Source organism: Plectropomus leopardus, chromosome 5 (assembly GCF_008729295.1).
Source record: "Plectropomus leopardus isolate mb chromosome 5, YSFRI_Pleo_2.0, whole genome shotgun sequence".
Classification (NCBI taxonomy): domain Eukaryota; kingdom Metazoa; phylum Chordata; class Actinopteri; order Perciformes; family Serranidae; genus Plectropomus; species Plectropomus leopardus.
Genome location: NC_056467.1, coordinates 25,487,954 through 25,510,134, shown reverse-complemented (window position 1 = coordinate 25,510,134; position 22,181 = coordinate 25,487,954). Strand labels below are relative to the sequence as shown.

Below are 22,181 nucleotides of genomic sequence, written 5' to 3'. Positions count from 1 at the left end.
ATACATTTTTCTTTTTTTTTTAAACTAGATTTATTGTCTTTTTTAACAACTAAAGTAAAATGATACACTAGAATACATTCTAATCTAAAATAAAATAGCACATATTAATAAAAGATAGTGAGGAAAAGAGAGGGAAAGGCCTCATTTCACATTCATATGATTCTTTGGGTCACAATAATATTACATAATCTGTAATTTCCACTGTCCCCACTCGACCACTATTATATTTGTCATGTCCATCGGTTTTCACATGCCAAGAGCATTCTCAAAAAGGATTTTACTTTTGAAGAGTGTGATAATTCAACGCATGTAGCAACATTACTTAGAACTGAGATGACTGATATGTCCCTCTATAAATAATAAATAAACATGGAATTAAATAAATATCATTTTTAAAAAAAGAAAAAGAAAAGCAAACAATAAAACAAAAGAGGTATGAAATAGAATAATAATAGTAAAAAAACAAACCAAAAAAACAGGTGGATGGAGGGGATACTACAAAACTCTGATCCCTAATTCCTTACCATTATATCCTTGTTAGAGATAAAGGACCATTTCTGTTCTTCCCACGAGATGATGTAGTTGAAATTATCAATAAAAGGTTGCCAAATTCTGTAAAATTTCAGTAGCACATCTTTTACTTAGCCTGCTTATGTATGTATTTAATTCAAAACCAATACAGTGGTTTACAGTGTCAAAGAATGCTGAGGCTCAGGGCAAACACTGGGTCTGCTCCATTTCAGCACTCCTGTGCAACACCAGGGGCTGGGAAAGCTGATTAAATGGAGTGTAATCTGTCAGCCAGCGGCAGCAACCATGTAATTGTTAGCTGCCAAAACAAACAGTAGCGGCCCTAATTGGCAAATAGTTAACTACATGGAAAGTAAAGTTCACAGTATGATTTTATTCAAGCCTAAATGACATTCAGAAGTTCTCTGTCTTGTCAGTTATATTGTTTGTGTTTGTCTGGGTCATGTGGTCATGGTGACAGTAACTGCTCAAATTTAGCAGCGGATCCAGCGTATCTGCTAATCAAATGGTGTGCACAGACCTAGGCTTCCTTTGGGAGAGATACTGTATGTAGCCAAGAGAGAAAGGGGAATTATTAGTCAACCTGATCATGTTTTATCAAGTGAATTCACTTTAATACCCTCAGGCCAGCACTACAAAGCCCCTCTTACAAAAACAAATCGGTACTCTAAGTCCTTTATTCCTTCTGCTATCAGGCTGTTAAATGTTGACAGTAGTCTTTTTAAATGACTGTTTTATTCTCTACAGGCATGGTTGGTTTTTCATAGGGCCTCTCTCTTCACATGGCTGGCAAGCCCAAATATACATTCTATGATGTTTTTTTCTTGTTGTTTTTTTATTATTCTGCCCGGTTCTCGTGTGGGTCAGTATGCTGCCAGTGTGTATCTTGCCCATGTGCTGATTTCTCCTATGTACGGCCACTGCTGCTGAGTGTTGCGTGTTGTTGTCCGTCAGTTTGGGTCTGATCTGGGTAGATTATGAAACTGAATTGCCCTGTTGGGATAAATAAAGTTGTTTGAAGTTGAGGTTCAAGTTGAAGTTGAGTCTGTCTACTCAGTGCACGCAGACATACGCCGGTTCGGTAATGATAATTAAATATTGCGAGTGAACTTTTTTTTCATGAAAAAAATCAATTGATTTACCAAATAGCCTCAGATTAGCTAAATGACCACAACATTAGGTTACAGTGTCAAAATTAAAGATTATATCCAGGGTTTTGTGCTCTGCATTCTTTATCCCCAAATATTGTCTGTTGTGCGCCCAGAGATTTATCAGCAGAGTGATAGCCAGTGGGTTACAAGATTGTGCCTTGTTTGGTCGGACAATGTTAAATCATAATACTGGCTCCTGATCTTCTCAGATTTCACCCTAATAATTATTTTTAATGATCTGAACTGGTGTGCAAAAAATAGGACAATTCACTGTTATTGTATATTCAACATTTATGTTTTGTAGCATGCAGGAGTTTAGACAGAGAAAGTCACTTATTTTGTTTTTTTGCCTGAAGAAGCCCTCAACAGTATTACTCAGCAACAGAAATGCTGAGATGTGACTGTTTTGACACAAGGGGCTGATAAAAATTGCATTTATTATACAATAATAAGAACATTTTAATACATTTTGTCCATGCATTTTTAAACAAAGAGACAACTTAACTTATAATTAAAAAATATTATCTTAAAAGAAACAATAAGCAATGCTAAAAAAAATGTGACATAAGATTAGTAAATATAAAAGTAGAAAACAGAATGAAACACCAATATAATAAAGCATTATGTACAAAGCATAACATTATTGCAATACTTTTTTAAAAGAGAAAGCCTCCCAGTACAAGTGAGTTTAATTATAGGGTGTAAAGTTGATTTTGATTTGGCTTCTCACTCAGACAAGGAGATCCAGCGCTGAGAGACCTTGAACAGTCAATGACTAACAAAGTATGTAGTTGGATCAATCAGGCTTGTGGATTTCAGGCTGCGTCATGGCTCAGAAATAATTTTATAAATTGTAAATAGCAGCCTGTGTATGCAGTGCTCTAAAAATTGCACAGCGAAATATCAAAATTGATTCTAAAACTTATATGAACGTGACACAGGAAACAGCAAAAGTTAACAATATATTACTCAATTCATAAATTGCACATTTCTCGGTTATGTTGTCTTCTTACTTGCATTTTGCCATATTGTACTTTATCCAGGATTTGTGCCTATATTAATTGTTCTCCTAAAAAATCTCTTTTTCAAGTTCTCTTTGATATCCTTGGTTTTGAAACAGTATATTACTGGGTTGATGGCAGCAGGTAAAAGACTGTACAGCATTACAACAACAATGCGCACTGGAACACTGAAAGTGAATCCCACATTATTGGCCAGGTACACAAAACATCTCGGCATGTAATATAGACACGTGATGAGAAGCTGTGGTGTGCAGGTAGACAGCGCCCTGATGTGGTGACCATCAGAGTTGGACATTCTCACGACAGCAACAATGATGACAAAATAAGAGAAGATGATAAAACCCAGAGGCAACAACAAACTGAACATGGCAAGACCAAATGCAACCACCTGAACTTCCCGTACAGATTCACATCCAAGCACTGTTATTGCTATATGGTCACAATAGCACTGTACAATTATGTTTGAATTACAGAAAGGCAAAGAAAGGGCATCTAAAACTATACCCACCATCCATGACATTGGCATAAACCATGATATTCCACAAAGCACAGACACAGTGGTGTTTGTGAAAAGAGCTGGGTAACGCAGCGGAGCACAAATTGCAATGAAGCGATCAAGGGCCATCACCATCAGGATGAAAGAATGAGTGGCCCCTAAAAAATGGACAAAGTACATTTGTGCAAAACATCCGTAAAACGAAATAATGCTGTCATCAAACCAATATTTTGATATAATCTTTGGCAGAGTAACAGTCCCAAACGCCAAGTCGGTTAGTGCCAAGTGGCAGAAGAGCAGGTATGAGGGTTGGTGTAGAGACCTTTCACATTTAACAAACACCAAAATGAAAATATTTCCTACAGCGATAGCCAAAAAGACAAGAAAGAGCAGGACTGACGCAGGTCCATAATACACCTGTGAAAGTCCAGGAAATCCCAGAATGAAGAAATGTTTTATACTTGTTACATTAGTGTACAACATAATCACTGGAATTAACAGGGACAACCTATCAAAGAGAAACACAAAGGTTTAAGCAGTTATTATATGTGACAAAAATAACATAGAAGCAATAACAACAAAACTACTTCATTTCTGCAAAAAATTCCATATGTCACTGCAGTGCACATTTTTTATAAAAGATCTTAAGTGTAAATCTTACCTTGTAAAACTTGCCAAAGTGCTGCCTCCATGAGTGTACTGCAGTATCCTGCTGCAGAGCCACCTTATATGTGCTTAGCATCTTGTTTGATGTTACAGTATATTTTGTGTGAACAGTTAAATCCCAAAGGGTCATGCCCCCAAATGAGTTTCACCAATTCTACTTATGATCAGTGTTGACATGACACAGATAGAATTGAGTACAAGTTAAAGATATATTAGAAGACAGCTCAGTTCTTTTAAAATCCCTCTTAAGTTTTATGAGTTGCAGTATCAATCAAATTTGAAAAAAAAGAGGAAGTGGAAGCCGATTTAAACATTTTTTTTAATAAACATTTTGGAAACGATTTATTGCCCTTAGTTTGTATAGATTGTATGAAGTCTGGAATGTGCCACTGGAAAATTGTAGACTCATCAGTTTTTATTTATAATCAATTAATAAATTCATCCATGAAGTTGATGAATGCTGCATTTAAATATAGCATACAAAAACTCAAAGGAAAAAAGATAAAAGATGATTTAATTTAGTAATGAGTTAGTATTTGTTTTGAATGGATTGAAATTTGTTTAAAATAATAGCATTTATCTTTTATTCAAATTACATTTTAATAGCCTTTTAATTTAAAAAGCTCTTATTAAATAAATTTTAATAAAATTGCATTTTAAATAAATGGAATGGATTTTTTTTTTTTTTTAAAGTTAGTGACAGCTAGAAATTGTTTGTACACACAAATCTGTATACTGTAGCAAATAGGGATGGGCATGAGTACTTGAGAAGTCAAACTATCGATTTGGACGTCAGTATTCATTAAACATGCAGAGTAATTGGGTTATATATATATATATATATATATAATATATATATATAATATATTATATATATATATATAATATGATAAATATTATTTATGTTAATGATACATTTTAACATAAATTGGCCATACTTATTAAAAGTTTATTAGAAGTATTTCAACAAAATAAACTAACTAGATAGACAATGCAAGCTATTTAATGTTAAAAACTTGCGTATTGTACCTAATCCTTACAGTCTATGCAGCGCAGAAAAGATGACTAAAACTAATCCCGACCCATATTTTTCCTTCGGTGTTCATTTCAGACCCTTTTCTCACATCTGATATTTTGGTCTTCATGATTCTTAATGAATATTGAATGCGACTACTTGAATATGGGAATTACTGAAATGCCCATCCCAAGTAGCAAATATGTTTAAGAGAAACATCATTCCAATTCAACTATGTTCATTCATCAACATTGTGAGGACAATGTATATATGCCTACTGAGTTTATCTGCTCAGTGTTCACCTTCATTTGTTTCACTGCAATATCAGCTTGTAGCAGCCTGAGCATGTTAATGTTTTTATTTTTAGGCAGTCAGAACACTTGTTTAAGGTATTTACTATTAATATTGAATCAAAACCACCACTTCCCTGAAGAATCCCACATCTGTGTGCAGAAAAGCCACACATGGTGCTAATTGTCTGCACTCGTCATTCCCTTAATAATGACGAAATGCACTGTGTCTGGCATTTTTGCTTATAGGCCTAAACGTTTATTCCAGAGATTATAATTCTAGGGGCTTGTGTAGGGCTCAGTAAATGTAACCCCAAGCTTGTGTGTGATTAAAAGACTTTATTGAAGTCCTCATAATGTAGAAAATGTACAGAATTATTTTAACTGGTCACATCCATGGTATAACATACAGTGCAGTATTAGTCAAGCTTTTATGTGATATTATTACTAGTACCATTTAGATAACATTATAATCTTGACAACATGTGTGTTACAGTAATGAAACACACGAGCACAAAAAAATATACTGTACACATCATGCCAACCTTTAGCCGAACTGAAAAAAAAATTGTCGTACTGTCACATTTCTTGCAAATTTAGCCAATTTTAAAGGGATTATAATGAAAGTGTTATCTCTATTCCAATCCTAGTTGTTTTCAGCTTCTTCATCAAAGTCTGCTTAATGTCTTGAGTCTTGAAACAGTATATGATGGGATTAACAGCAGCAGGAAAAAGACTGTACAACAATACCAATAAAATACGAACATCCAAACTGATGGAAAATCCAACAGTATTAGCTACATAAACAAAACATCTGGGGAGGTAAAACAGACAAGTGATAAATATCTGTGGGGTACAGGTTGATAAGGTTCTTTTGCGTCCCGCAGCATTGGACATCTTTAAAATAACCACAATATGGAAATGTAGGAAAACAAGATGAATGCAAGAGGAAGCAAGAGACAAAACATGGCCATACAGAGAGTAGTGACCTGTACAATTTTAACATCGTCCCCACATGCCTGACTTGTTATAGAAATGTGGTCACAGAAGCACTGAGCGATGACATTTGATTTACAGAAAGGTAAAGTGAGGGCATGGAGCACAATGGTCACCATCAGAGACACAGGTATGAACCAGGCAAAGCCACAGAGCACTGATATGATGTTGTTTGTGATCAGGACAGGATAACGCAGAGGGATACATATTACAATAAATCGATCAAGAGCCATCACCAACAAGATGAAAGACGTTACTGATCCCAAATAATGAACAAAGAACATCTGTGTAAAGCACCCATAAAATGAAATCATGTCATCGCCAAACCAGTATTTTGATATGATCTTTGGGAGAGTCAGAGTGCCAAATGTAAGGTCATTCAGCGCCAGGTGACAGAAGACCAGATATGTTGGTTTTCTGCAGCGACTTCTCATAAATCACAAAAGCTAAAATGAAATATTTCCTATTGCAATAGCTAGGTAGACAAAAAAGAGCAAAGCAGACACAGGTCCATAATACTTTGGTGAAAGTCCAGGGAATCCTAGGATGACAAAACTTCTCATCCTGGTTAAATTGGAGTAGTTCATTATTACCTAATTTCACATTAACAGAAAAAGATAGTATATCAAAAGGAAAAAGTGCATTATTAGTTGCTTGACAGATCAAATTAATAAGCTGAGTAATTTCTTTTTAGATTTGATTTACGTTTTATGAAACATACGCAAGTTAAAGCTTCTCTAATATGAAAATTTGTTCGCTTTATTTATAAAGTGAACCCTTAGAAATCACTAGAGAAAAATTCTGAAAGCACATTGCTATGGGATTAGGTGATGTGTGACTGGCATTTGTCATTATTTATGATTTCTAATATAGCAGCTTACATGATTACATTAAAAAAAACATTAGATTAATGATTAATGCAATTAAAACATTAATTGATCCCATAAAATGTATTAATTTTTACATTTTTCATCCCTCTACCCAACAACGATTGCAAAACCTTTGTCATGAATTGTAACACATCATTTTATATTTTGATCAAAGGTTGTACTTTTTGTTTTCTTGTTATTTTAGTCAGTGGGTTATCTGCCAAAGACAGTTATACAATATTATATACATTTAGTGGTTTCCATTCAGATTCCATGTAAGATTCTTACCTTTCAGCTGCAGGCCAGCAACCTAAAGTTGAGTTCTCCGCCTGGCTGACAGCTAATATTTATGCCTTGTTTTGTCTGACCATGTATATCCTCAAAGGGTCATATTCTCAAATGAATCTTTCAAGTGCCCAAACAACTTAATGGTGTCTTCTTCATGATGGTTATCACAGATCAGTTGTACACCCAATATAATTTACATCAATATTATATCAAAATAATATAGACTTTAAAAGGCACACTTAAGCTACATTCAGTCTGGTTACTGAATCTTCCAAACAGTCAATCAAGAAAGAATACTGGGGTTAAAACTTTATAATTGTGACTGCTTTTCCTGAGGTTTATCTCCAACTGGTATACCTCAAAGTATATCAGTGACGTAAGAGAGCTTATGTTATGTTTGACCCAAACCTTACAGTAACAAAATAAAATGACTGTGCATGGATTTTTTTTCTCCATTTTTTGAAATGAAATATAGTACATATTTAAGCATTAACCACTGTTTATTCAGGGAAAATTGACTGAGCATGAAGGTGTTTTACGACATCTATTGCACGTCTGTCCGTCCTGGAATAGGGATCCCTTCTCAGTCGCTCTTCCTGAGTTTCTACCATTTATTTGCCCCCATTACAGGTTTTTTTTGGGGGGGGTTCCTTAGACGATGTGAGGGTCTAAGGGCAGAGGGATGTCGTATGCTGTAAAACCCTCTTTGTGATAATGGGCTTTATAAATAAAACTGACTTGACTTGACAGCAGTGCCCTGAATTCACATTCAGTGGGCCAAAGGGATATACAATATATAATAGCAACAAATTCAACAAAAACAAACAAGTAGCAGCAATGGCTATCAAAAGTCACAAGTTGCAATGAAATCAATAAAAGGATGAAACAGATTAAATAGCAAACAAATCTGCAACCAGTGAAAAAATTGTGTAACAACAGAAGAAAATAAAATGATGACATTAAAAAAAACAGTAATCATTAAATAAAGATCATGTCTGTGAAATCTTACAGAAGTAGTTAAATTTTTCCTCACAGAAATAGCCACCTTGTTTAACTCTATCCGCTCTAAATATGCTGTAACCAGAAAGATTTGCGTCTGACTTAGAAACATCATTATTTAACCAGGACTCTGAAATTACAATAATGTCTGGGTCTGTGTTGCTGACCCAAATTCTCAAGAGATCTATCTTTGGTAAAAAGGCTCCTGGCATTTACATGAACAATCCCCAGACCATTACAGGCTTTAAAGTTCTGAGTTAAGGGTTAAACCATCAGTAACCTGGCTCAGCAGACTGAATACTAGCACTGTTGCAACTTGACCTCGTCAGGCTGTGTGACAAGCAATGGTGGTATAGAAGCAGTCTCCTCCTCCTGCTGATCTAGAGGCAGATTTTTAATCTTTTTATCAACATGATAAGAACTCTTAGGAAATGAGCCACTGTTATCAGTAATAAAAGGGGGAGCTACAGTAGCAGGTCCTTGTCCGCTATAAGCAGAGAATAAATAAGGGGAACTGATCTTACGTGGGCTCGGACCCGGGGGACATCAGGTGTTTGCCATTAAAATGCAAGAGCCAGTTGTTTTTGGGTGAAGGCCATCCTCCAGTAGAGCTGTCTTCACTCCCAAAACAAGTTAAAATTGTCAATGAAAGTCACATCATATTCCCTGCAAGCAGAAGACAGCCAGGTGTGTAAACTTAACAGGGGAGGGAAGTCTTGCCCTTCGGCCAAGAGTGGGTAACGGTCCAGAGACGTAGGCGTGGCACTTCTGTGTCTGCAGGAGTTTCAACAGATGAAGTCCAGCTTTAGTAGCTCAGACTGTTGTCTTGAGATGTCATTTGTTCCCAAATGGACAACAAGCTTCTTCAGCTCTGGATGTGGTTTCATTAAAGCCCCCCTGCATATAACTGCAAAAATATCCTATATTGGTGCAAAAGAAGCAAAATGATGCAGCCATCCTACTTTTCTATATTTTGATGGGACAAACAACGTGTTAGGGCATGTTCATCTAAGTATACACGGCTTCATGTAAACAGGAATATTAGTGGAGTATTCTTGTTCCATTAGCAATGTAAAAAGCTTAGTAGGAATATTGTCTTTTTCAGAGTAAGGGCAAAAAATTTAATATTTTGTGCATGTGTACATACTCACTGAAGTTGAAAACCTGCAGTGAGGGGCGAGATGACTGGGAGTGTAAGTAGATAAAGAAAAAGATAGGTTGGGCGAGGGTATTCACTCACAATAATATATTTACACATGTGGAACATTGTCTAGCGCTTCATTCAGGCCTTGGCTAGTTGTGGTTTACTGGAAGATCCAAATCATTTCTCTGTGTAACAGTTTCTTTAGTTTATCTCCTCCCTTTTTAGCCATTTATTTGGCCTTTATTGTTTTGTTTGTGTTTATGTGTGTTTAGTTTATATCCATGTTGCTTCTTGTAATGCTTGGTCATGGGTGTGTCTTCATTTCCTGTGAGGATGGCATATTTGTGCTTTCAGGTGGAATTGTGGGTGGTATACTACTACTACTGAGTTATAGTTACAGTTGATGAATCCTTTTAGACTATCTTAAAGTATATGTCCTTGAAGTTGTAAGTTTGTTCCATGGTGTCCGAAAATCACAGCAGAGGTTGGAGCTCTGAGTCAACAGTGAGTTGAGCTCAAATTCTGAAAGCTGCTGATTCTGTTGTGACAATAGTGATTTACTATTGTCTGTTCAGTTGGAAGATTCAGTTTCAGAGATTTCTTTCTACATTTTTTAAAACACCTTTCAAATATGGCACTTGGAAATAGGACAGTGCCATTGCCACACATCAGTTGCAACCACATGCAATAAAACACAGCTTCCATAGAAAAAAAGTAATGTGATACATTATATGCTGCTTGTATATGTTGCTCTTTAGCTTCTAGATGTGTGAGGACAACAGATCCTTGGCATAATGGAACAGTTTATTCAGAATATTTTGCCTCATTTTCTACATTACATTCTTTAATTGTTTCATCTTTCTGTTTGCAATTAGGAACCCACTTTTGCATGTCAGTTTCACCTTTTATTGTGTAATCTTAATTTGAAGATCCTGAAAACAAGTCACATAACAATTAAATAAGTGAAAAAAAGGAAAGTCTTGTACTTTTTAATTAAATAATGCACCAACTAAGAACAGAGATGCTCTGTGCATTATGGAATATCACTGACTTCTTTGCATGCTTACATGAAAACTAGGGCTGTGTTATTTAAAATAAAATTAAAATCACAAGTGTGACCAAGTGGAATATCCACATGGCAGGTCCTAATTTGATGATAAAATGTGTCACAATATACCAATATAAATTAAGCATTGTGGAGCTATAGAAATACCCCAACAAATCATACGTCAGACATATGTAGTTGTTTGGTGCAGATCCTTCATAGTGAAGTCACATCATCATCATTTTATATATTTCCAGTGAAAATAAAATGCAAAATTGACTATTCCTGTTAAAATCAGGATGTGTATCTTAATTGCAATATCCTGTCAAAATAATGGCAATATGAATTTTGAGCATAAAGTGCAGCCCTAAAAGACTCTCTGTCTTTTTGTCTCTCCCCTCCCCTTTCTCATATTTACATCCACGCAAATACACAACGCATGAAGACACAATGTCGATCTGATCAGTGTCACCAGCATTGTTGGTCTACATCAGCAACATCATGTGTCATTTTAAAATGATACAATAATTACATGTGTTTAAAGTAGTCTTAATGAACAATAATGCAATTACATTAGTTAATAAACTTAATTTATAAAGTTCGGCCTACCTAACTCCTAACCCTCTCAAACATTATATGACATGAATATTGTCTTAGTTGTTTCTTTAATTAGCTGGTAGAACAAAACAACGATACAAAAAACAAGTGATTACAAAAGTTTATTGTCTAAAAGTTTACAACAGGTTTACTGTTTTATTTAATCACAGGCTCAGACATGGCTTAGAAATCTTGGGGCATTAATTACTTAAGTTATGTTCATAATCAAAAACAATGACTAGGTTTTGCCCTTTTTTAAATGTGTACATCAAGACACTGTGTGTTCACTGATCAGTTAAATTAATTAATTGTATCCATCAACCCAAAGGTAGTGTACCAATAGATATCATATCTTTAACTCAAATTTTGCCAATCAAGCCCTGCTTTAGCTTGGATTAGCAGTTTGCCATATTTCCTTTCAACTAAAAGGTGCAGAGAAGAGAAATGAATGGCTGGTGCAAAGTAATAATAAAAGTTGGAGGTTAAGTGTAAAGCCCAAAATGTCAGTGTCACATACTTTACTGGAACAAATAAAACCTGCTGTTGGCTTATTGTTTGCATTCTGCCTCATTCACCAACTTCACATTAGTATGAAAGTTGTATCTTTATTCCAATTTTAGTTTTCTTTAGCCTCTTCATCAATAGCATCTTAATGTCTTGAGTCTTGAAACAGTATATGATGGGATTAACAGCAGCAGGAAAAAGACTGTACAACAGTATCAATAAAATACGAACATCGAAACTGAAGGAGAATCCAACAGTATTAGCTACATAAACAAAACATCTGGGGAGGTAAAACAGACAAGTGATAAATATCTGTGGGGTACAGGTTGATAAAGTTCTCTTGCGACCTGCAGCATTAAATATTTTCAGAATACCCACAATGATTGAGATGTAGGAAAACAAGATGAACGCAAGAGGAAGCAAAAGACAAAACATGGCTACACACAGAGACGTGACTGCAACAATTTTAACATCGTCCCCACATGCCTGACTTGTTATAGAAATGTGGTCACAGAAGCACTGAGCGATGACATTTGATTTACAGAAAGGTAAAGTGAGGGCATGGAGCACAACACCTACCATCAAAGGTAGAGGTATGAACCAGGCAAAGCCACAGAGCACCGATATGATGTTGTTTGTGATCAGGACAGGATAGCGCAGAGGGATACATATTGCAATAAATCGATCAAGAGCCATCACCAACAAGATGAAAGACGTTACTGATCCCAAATAATGAACAAAGAACATCTGTGTAAAGCACCCATAAAATGAAATCATGTCATCGCCAAACCAGTATTTTGATATGATCTTTGGGAGAGTCAGAGTGCCAAATGTAAGGTCATTCAGCGCCAGGTGACAGAAGACCAGATATGTTGGTTTCTGCAGCGACTTCTCATAAATCACAAAAGCTAAAATGAAAATATTTCCTATTGCAATAGCTAGGTAGACAAAAAAGAGCAAAGCAGACACAGGTCCATAATACTTTGGTGAAAGTCCAGGGAATCCTAGGATGAAAAAGCTTCTCACACTTGTAAAATTGGCCATCATAATTTGAGTTTACAGTAGCAATCATGAACTAAGACATGCAATAAAGGCCTGCAAGTAAAAGCACTGATAAAACCTTTAGAATATTAATCACAGAATGTACAACCAACATACAATATAATCTTACATAGTAATCCAACACCCTAATTTTTCAAAATGATGCCATAAATCTGAAAATCGTTTATGCAGGAAAATGTGTGCTCTTCAATACACTGTCTGAATACAGCTCTTACTTTGGATTGGAGTTTGGTATCCAAATCCCACTGCAATGTCTAGATGCCAGATGATAATCAGCCTTTTATTATTCTTGATCTAACATATTCTCAAAGGATCATAATGTCAGTCAAAGAGCCATGTTCCAACAAATTTAACTTGAACATATCACAACAATGCAGACAGTAATGTCTAGATTAAACTTAGGTTGAACTAATAACAGTGTGAATAAAAAAAACTTTTTGTTGTTTTTATGGTGTAATAAAAATCTAAGATTGGTCAACAAAAACAGTCTGAAGTCAGTGCAGTTTTCACTGACAGTCGAAATTTTAGATTTAAACACCAACTCTGTGAGAGGACATGAGTTTCAGACAAACATGTTGCAGATTCACAAAGAATTTAGGCTGAAATGAAGTTATTTTTCTACCTCCTGACAGTTTGAACAATGTGTCAGAGTTCAGAATGAACCTGGGTACAAATCCCAGTTGTCTCATATTAGTTATCTGTGGTGTTTGAGGCCAGAAATAGAGAGGTTTAGAGCTTTTCAAATTAAATTTTAGACCTATTTTATCTAAATTATTTCAAAATATTTTTTTTATTCTTCCTGTCACCTTGATTGTAATTTCTGGGACCTGTGTGAGCCCAATGGACTAGTTTGAAAAACATCATGACTAAAATGTCATTGACGAAAACGTTTTGAGTTTTCATCAACTAAAACTACACTAAAGCTATGAGGGATGAAAATGACTAAAATGTGATTAACACTAATAAGCATTTTTGTCTCAAGACTATGACTAAATCTAAAATCGCTGCCAAAATTAACACTACTGCTGATCCAGTACATCAACACACATTGTGCAAGGCTGCCACTGGGGTCAAAATAAGATGAGTAGGAATGAGGTTATATTCTATCACAACCTTAATCTTTCTCCTAACCTTAAACAAATGGGCCAACAACACACTGCACTGGGTATTTTGTAGACTGAGTTGATTTAAGTCCCATATTTTGGCTTTCTAAAACGCTGTAGCATTATAGTTGATTTTTCTGTTAATTTCCTACTTTCTAATCAATGGATAACTACTATTGGGATAGACAGTAACATTTTAGCACTTCGGCATTTTGATAAAAAAATAAATGAATTGGAATATACTGTACCTATACTCAGTATAATACAATGCATATTGTCAATATATGAGCACAACGATGTCATGTAAAACGGTAACCTGATTCACTCTAAAGAAATTGAGCAGCTGTTGTTCAGTTTGATGTATGCCTTTGCCAAAAGACAAGAAAATGACCGTCCCTGTTCATCCTCTCACAAACCTTGGCCAAATTCTGAACACACACTCCTCTCCTCTTAAGTCTCATCGTCTTGGATTGTTAAAAACTGCAAAAGGCAGAAAGAGCAATTTGCAGGAAAGACACTTTTAAATGATAAAACAAACTTTTGTTTGTTCAGGGTTCAGATAAAACAGATGAAAAAAAAAAAGAATAGATGCCATCCATTCTTTGCACACTTAACACTTACAGCAAAGAAGGCTCATGGTGAAAATACATGCTGGTAAATTGATGGTTTTTTTTTTTTTTTGGTCTTGCTTTTGTGCATCGTGATACAGGTCAGTTTGCTTTAATTTTGTTGAAAATAATAATGTACAATAAAGTGAAACAATTTTTTTTTAAAAACATTATTTGTACATTTTAATCAGGCTCATTAAAATGCATCAACATGTAAAAGGCATTCAGTAAATGTGAAACAAAAGTAAGGCACTGGTATTTTGTATATTACATTTTTGTTTTATTTGAATGACATTCATTGTGTCACTTTCTCACATTTACATATTACTGTAGATTAAAACTTTTTACAGGTCTTCAACAGAAAATGCAAAAAACTGCATTTTAATTATTTGGCAGTACTGCGAAATGTAGGCTAAACAGTCATTAAACAAGCGCTTATTATTATTTACTATTACATATAGCCTAACCTTTCAATCTCAATTACTGTAAAATGTAACTGGCTTAGATGGCAAATATGGAAAGAACTGAATGCCCATATTTTTTACACTGTATGTACGTATTACTCTGAAACTTACTTAATTCCAACTTTAACATTTTTCAGTCTCTTCATCAAAATATCTTTTATATCTTTGGTTTTAAAGCAATATATGATTGGATTAACTGCACAAGGAATAAGACTGTACAACAGTACCAATAAAATGCGGATGTCAGGACTGAAAGTGAATCCTGTATTATGAGCTAGATAAACAAAACATCTCGGCAGGTAATAGAGGCAAGAGATAAATAACTGTGGTGTACAAGTTGATAAGGTTTTGTATCGTCCCTCCTTGTTTTGCATTCTCAAAACAACCACAAAGATGGAAATATAGGAAAAAAGTATAAATGAAATTGGAAGCAAGAGACTAAACATTGCAAAAGTAACAGCAACAGTCTTAACATATTTCACATCTCCACCACATGCCATGTTAGTAATTGAAATGTGGTCGCAATAACATTGCACAATGATGTTAGAGTCACAATAAGGCAAAGTCAGGGCATGCAATGCAATTCCCATCATCCTAAGAAATGTCCCAATCCATGACAACCCGCAAGACAAAGAAATAATCTTGTTTGAAATGAGAACAGGATATTTTAAAGGAAAACAAATGGCAATAAAACGATCAAGAGCCATAATCAGCAGGAGGAGAGAATGAATTGCTCCAAGGGAATGAACAAAATACATCTGAGTGAAGCAGGCAGCAAAAGATGTTATCTTATCATCCCACCAATATCTGGATATTATTTTCGGTAAGGTCACTGTCCCAAATAACAAATCATTCATTGCCAGATGACAGAACACCAGATACGTTGGTTTATACAGAGTCCTCTCAACTCCAACAAAAACTAAAATAAAAATATTTCCAACAAGAATAGCCAAGTAGGTGAAGAAAAGAAGAGTAGATACAGGTCCATAATATGTTGGGTCGAGTCCTGGGAATCCAAGTATCACAAAGTCTTTTATTGTTGTGTTTGTACTAATCATAATAATTTATGTGTTAGAATGTCAGAATAAATGCTCTCTAAAAAAGAAATTTGCAAGCTTGAAATTGGGCATCAGTCATTATTCAGACATCATCTATTATTGATTAGCCTGATTGAGGTGTTGTTCTTTTACCTTTCAAGGTTTCAGTGTATCCCAGTCCAAAGTGGATTCTACATGCCGTCTTATAAATTCTTAGTAGTGAATGATGTAATGACACTTGAGGGTGGGTGTGTGTGTGTGTGTGTGTGTGTGTGTGTGTGTGTGTGTGTGTGTGTGTGTGTGTTTCTTTACACATTACATCATTTTAGGAAAAGAAATAACAATTTGAAATTAAAAAATGTAAACAAACTTGTAAATGGGTAAAATTGTAATTTGTGCATATAACAACATCTTTCACACATTGTTTGCTCTCACTTCATGATTTCATCTGAGCTACAGTATTGTAAAACAATGATTTATCAGTAACATGCACACCTTTCTCTAACCACAGAATTTTTTTTGCCATTGATTCTTTCAGTCAAACACATTAGCCCAAGCAGTTAAGGGCACCTTTCAGACTGCCTCTCTCATACACGAATCCGTGTTCACCAGAAGTGGATCAAGAATGTTAAGAGAAAGTACTTCATTCCCAATAACAACAGCATAAGTAATGCAACTCTATTGATTGTGCAAGCTAACATTAGCTAGTACAGTTACTTTAGTAACATTACATTACTGTACTTCATCACCTGATTATATTTCATATGCAGATTTGAATAACGTTAAAATCGGCATCCACATCAAGTACCTTCATCAATAACTGGGGGCCACTGTGTAATGTCACCAATCCATAATGCTATGACCTTATTGCTTATCTACGGCTGTCACTGTCAGCAGGCAGCAGTCAGTTGCCACCGCAGTTATAGTGAAGCCGCTAGATGGAGGAACACACATATTGGATGCCGGATTCCTCTGTACTGCTGTCTTTCAATCTTATAGGCTGTGTCGTATTAGTGGTCTCCATTACAAAAAACTGATTAAGAAATCCGCTCTCCTCTACCTTAGTGAAATATTATCTAATTTGATACTGACATTCGGACTCTGATAGACAATGCCACCGCTTCTTGGCCACTATTGGGCCAGTGTTGAGAAAATGTGGCTTAGTTTTTGTGGCATACCTGGCACAGCTGCGTGATTAGCTGAGTTGGCTGTAAAGACATTCTGTGAAAGAGACAGATTGGTTTTTAAACCAAGTGAATCTGTGATATTTTTCACTTTTACTTCTTCCAGTAAAACCTAGGACAAGGCACGGCAGCTTTATTTGTAGAGCACATTTAGTACCACAGGGCACTTCAAAGTGCTTTACAGAGCAAAAAAATATAAAATACAATAAAAGGAAACATATTTACAATAAAGGAGTAAAGAGATAATATATAAAAGGTAAAACTAATTACTAAATGATTTAAAAAAATAAATAAATAAAAATCACCATTAAACCTAGCAAAAATACAGACAAGAAATGCAAAGATTGAAAGATTATTTCAAATAATTTAAATCAAGTTTAAAATATATTTGTGCAGGTTGTGCTCTCTGATAGTAAAATGCATGACACAACTGACTCTAATTTATATGACAATTTGACAGGTTTCTACTGTATTTGATTTGATGAATAAGAACGATAACCATTCCTATTTTATACTTTTTCTCTTTGCCCTGCAACAGACATCACAAAACACCATTGCGATAATGATATACATGGTATTATTTCTTTTACATAAACATAGCAAAGGCCGGTTTCAGTCTATAAATTTCAGTATAGCAGATAAAGGAAGCCTTTTGTCTTGTCTCCCTAATTAAACTAAAATATGTTTAAAAAAAATAGCAAACATTGTCATAGCATTGGCTTTGTCTACAATTATTATTATTTTTTTATAAACCTTTCCAATCCTAACAAAGAGAGATGGCTCATAAGAAATAAAACATTAAATAATGTCTTGGTTTGTTAGTCACTGATAGCTGAAACTTGTGCTTTTTGTGGAGCAGCCTTTTTCTTGAAATGCTTCTGTAAGCTTTCTCTCATATCTTTAGCTCTTAAGCAGTATAAAAGTGGATTAATCATGGGGGGGCAAAGGCTGTACAGCATGATGATTACTATTCTCATATCAGCACTAAATTTAATACCAACATTGCTTGCTAAATATACAAAACATCTGGGTAAATAATAGAGCGAGATTATAATCAGTTGAGTGCTACAAGTGGACAGAGACTTCATGCGACTTTGTAAATTTGCTATCTTGAATACTGCAATAATAATAGAGCAATATGAGAAAATGATGAATGACAGAGGTCCGAGTAACATAATCATTGCCAACACAAAAGCAGGAAAACCATAAGGGGCCCTGTTGGTGCATGCTAGCATCGTTATACCAATATGATCACAGTAGCAGTGGTTGATTATGTTTGAGGCACAGTAAGGAAGAGGGTAGGCCCGAATTACTAACATTAAAGAGGGTGCCTTGGCAACAACCCATGCGGTAATACTGAGAATGAGGATTGTGGAGTTTTTAAGAATGAGGTGATATCTGAGAGGATGGCAGATCGCCAAATACCTATCTAAAGCCATGAGGAACAGGATGTAGGAATTCACTGTGCCAAGATAGTGGACAAAGTACATTTGAACAAAGCAAGCGGTGAAAGAAATGCTCCCTGACTGAAACCAATACTTACTGATGATCTTAGGTAAAGTGGTTGTGCTAAAGAGAAGGTCACATACACTCAGATTTAAAATGATGTAGTACATCGGTTTATGAAGGCTGCGGTCGGTTGCAAATAAAAAAAGAAATATGACATTGCCTGTCACAGTTAAAAAATAAACTAAGAACAGTACTGCTGAGGCAAGGTGTTGGTACTGTGGATGAAGTCCTGGGAATCCAGTGAGGATGAATTCCGTTATCATGCTCTGATTTCCCTCGGGCATGATGGACTAGAGATCATCTAAACACGCTGAAAAGGAAAACGGCAGGCTGTGATTCAACACATCAGACAAAAAACACTTTCAAGTTTCAAGTTTACTTGTGACATACATGATCACACAAGTACAATGCACAGTGAAATGTTTATATACCCGAACCTGTTAAGGCCACATACAATAAACAATAACAATAAATAATAGTGCAAATGATCAAAGTGCAACATCATTAACATAATGTCAAACATTTAGTAGCAATAGCAACTATATGGCAATATTTATCTTATGCTTATTTCATTGTATTTGCACTGCCAGCCAGTTTATAATAATTACTGTCATGTATTAAAATAGAATTAATAAACTAAGTCTGACTAACCCTTATTATAAGACTTGAGAGAATTTCATGCACTCACCCTTTTATGCTCACCTTTCTCCAACTGTTTGGCAGTATATGCTGCTAATTCACCTGCCAATCCAGCTCTTAAAGACTTTGGACAGTATTCCCTGTGACGATGGTCCATCCATTTTTTTTTTTTGTCTATGGATCACCAACAGATTTTCATCAGGTTGAAAGACATCCATTAGTTACTCTCAAGACAAACATAAAGTAAGATATGATATTAGTACATTAATAGAGTAATTTGTGTCTCTTAGTATGTCTCAGTTATTGTTAATATCCCATTTTATATGACTAATTAACATGGCATTAATTAATGCATTTAATTAGCATTAAATTGGTCAGAGGGGAAATAATGTGTATGCTTCATGATGGTAGGCTGGAAGAACAATTAATTTAATAATACTAATGGATTAGAGATCCCACAGGAGTTAAAGACTGCACTTCAACAAACCCCCAATGTGTACCTATATTGATACTGAGGAGGGAGTATTACTGTCCCCAGTGTTTAATAGTTGTCTCCCAGCATAAAAGCACATGTTTGACCTGAGTGGATAGCTTTACAGCATAACATTGCAAGCAAATGATAAAAATGAAATGTTTATACATTTTTTGATGCAAAAGTAGGCAGCATGAAGCCTTTCATCAAGATTTTCACCTTTTTATAGATGAAACAAATTGGAAAGTGGATGGATTTTTGCCCTCAATGAGCCAATGACAACAGTTATTTATCTATTAGAAATGTCAAAGATTTGCTTGTTACAGCTTCTTAAATATTCGGTTTGTTGCTTTTCTAGAAAGCAACATCTTTCTGATAGAAAGTCTTGGTACCCTTTGCTCTTCTGTTAAATATGCCCTCCATAATTTAGGCCTTTTTATGAACCAGGCTTTGTGTTTTGACGTTCAAGTTTTAATATAACAACAATTTTGACTTCTTTAGTCTGGCTTTCACATTCTAGTTTAAGATTTGACTGATCATGTTTAGAGTCTTCCATGGTCTTGTAGTTTCCTACCTTAAGAACTACTGCTGCCCATTATCAGAAGTCAGAATATTTCATGTGAGGCTGTTTAAATAAACACATCTCTATAAACTCATATCTGTGCACAATCATCACAATCATTACAATTTTGGCATCGTAATGTTTTGCTTTCCGTCTTCTATTTGTTTGATGTCCAAGTACTGTTAACCAGTCAGATGATGAGTCTGTGTTGTGATGAGGCAGAATGCATTGGCCAAAATGCAATTTTGGAATTCACAGGCTATTATCTGATGACAATTTAGCTTTGTAAAATTTTTTGTTGTTTTTAATCTGTCTGTATCTGTCTGCATTCATCTGTTTATAAAGATTAGCCACACTGTAATGGTTTGCATTTCCCAAATTCTGTGGAACATAATTTAGATGTAAATCCATGTAAAAATAACAGATTAAAAAGTTGATGTTCTTAAAAATAGAGTTGGGCAAACAGAAGATGCTGTATATGTGAAGCACGGTGTTTGTTACATGAACATTCTCAGGAAAACAACATTGCATAAGACTGTTTTGACATGAGTAATCACTAAGGTACAAAGACACACCTCACATGTGCTCACCTTATTCACACGAGACACTAATTACCTTCCTCTAGGAACTCATTTGTGTTGTTGTTCTGAGTAATCATGATAGTCTGAAAACAAACAATTCACTCTGCCACCATGACAAAACTTTTAATAGTAAACTGTTAAAGTCCCCCTCCATTCAAAAATATGTTTTTCTTATGTTTACCTTCCCTAAAAGGCCTTATCTTAAACATATTGTGTGCAATACAATGCAAGTGCATACAGTGCAATGCAATTTTTAAAATTTAAATCTGACCTTGGAGCTTCCCTCCATTGCCTACCAAAAACCTCATCATAGCAGATATAGAGAATGCGAAGGCTCAATATGTCAAAGGAGACAAGGACGCCTTCTTGTGAGGTACGCACTCTGTTATCTCTATTTCCAAAATATATGCATTCATGTCAAAAACTAGATCGTTTACACCATCAGGGTATGCAAGTGGAGGTAGCACATCGGGGTCTGTAATCCACCTTTGGGCTGCCAGGTCGTATGGGTCATGTGGATCTATATGGTTTATCGTGATTTGTTCAAATACCATTGCTTGACCACCATGGCAGGCATAGATAACACAGCACGGTCTTCACAAGATGGCAACCCTCCATCTGGTGTGGCATCCACTTCACATTCTCTGTTGCATATTTTATATCCATTAATGCTATGCCAGCCACTGCTAGCTACGTATACAAATAAAGCAATCTGTATAAGCACTCTTTCACCGGTCAACCAAGAGAAAGCAGTGCTGGGGAGAGCAGAAAGCTAAAACGAAAGCCACCGCAAGTAGCAGTGGTGTGCTATTATGGTTGAAAACCATGTGAAACAAAATAGCTTATTAATATTTCAAACATGTCTTGAGGGAGGAAAGGAGTAATGAAAAAGCTCAATATTTCCTGATCTACTGTACACTTTTTGGCTTTTGAGATCAGTATCAACCTCCTGTCTGTGCATTATGTACAGAACTGGACTCAGGATCTTAACGTAAAGAGAGGGAGAAAGCAATTATAGGCTCCGTCATGTATTTTGAATTGGTAAGGATGGGCCTCAGGGACAATTTTTTTGACATTCATAGATGATAATTGACCTATCCAGCAACTATGAGATTTCTGAGTGGGATTTTGCCTTAAGATAGCTAGATACACGCTCAAATTAGCCAGAGACAATATCTAATGTGTATTTGGACTATAGCTGTGCCTCATTAAAAGTGACTGTGCTCGTAAGCCATAAAACCCTAAGCTGTCTGGAAAGCTCAGTTGTTGGTTGTGGTGAAAGCTGTTTGGTTGAGCTGAGAGTTATTTTTTGTAAATGCTGACAGCAGATGGTCATAGTTGGTTTTG

General features: G+C 35.5%; 4 protein-coding genes and 1 pseudogene across 4 annotated transcripts; all 5 read right to left on the bottom strand.

The window, feature by feature from the left end:
* Positions 1-2,717: 2,717 nt before the first annotated feature.
* On the bottom strand, positions 2,718-3,683 carry LOC121943543 (olfactory receptor 52E8-like). Its single transcript, XM_042487083.1, has one exon. The coding sequence runs from the start codon at positions 3,681-3,683 to the stop codon at positions 2,718-2,720; it is 966 nt and encodes a 321-aa protein (XP_042343017.1).
* Positions 3,684-5,786: 2,103 nt separating this feature from the next.
* On the bottom strand, positions 5,787-6,754 carry LOC121943470 (annotated as a pseudogene).
* Positions 6,755-11,694: 4,940 nt separating this feature from the next.
* Positions 11,695-12,660, bottom strand: LOC121943577 (olfactory receptor 2AT4-like). Its single transcript, XM_042487132.1, has one exon. The coding sequence runs from the start codon at positions 12,658-12,660 to the stop codon at positions 11,695-11,697; it is 966 nt and encodes a 321-aa protein (XP_042343066.1).
* A 2,297-nt stretch (positions 12,661-14,957) lies between these two features.
* LOC121943748 (olfactory receptor 52E8-like) lies at positions 14,958-15,908 on the bottom strand. The gene has a single exon (XM_042487353.1). The coding sequence runs from the start codon at positions 15,906-15,908 to the stop codon at positions 14,958-14,960; it is 951 nt and encodes a 316-aa protein (XP_042343287.1).
* A 1,981-nt stretch (positions 15,909-17,889) lies between these two features.
* Positions 17,890-18,864, bottom strand: LOC121943656 (olfactory receptor 2AT4-like). Its single transcript, XM_042487232.1, has one exon. It carries the CDS (start codon positions 18,862-18,864, stop codon positions 17,890-17,892), a length of 975 nt encoding a protein of 324 aa, XP_042343166.1.
* Between the last annotated feature and the right edge of the window lie 3,317 nt (positions 18,865-22,181).

Bases quoted from the DNA above. Each gene is read 5' to 3' on its own strand.
- LOC121943543 (XM_042487083.1), bottom strand. From the start codon at position 3,683: ATGTTGTACACTAATGTAACAAGTATAAAACATTTCTTCATTCTGGGA.
- LOC121943577 (XM_042487132.1), bottom strand. From the start codon at position 12,660: ATGATGGCCAATTTTACAAGTGTGAGAAGCTTTTTCATCCTAGGATTC.
- LOC121943748 (XM_042487353.1), bottom strand. From the start codon at position 15,908: ATGATTAGTACAAACACAACAATAAAAGACTTTGTGATACTTGGATTC.
- LOC121943656 (XM_042487232.1), bottom strand. From the start codon at position 18,864: ATGCCCGAGGGAAATCAGAGCATGATAACGGAATTCATCCTCACTGGA.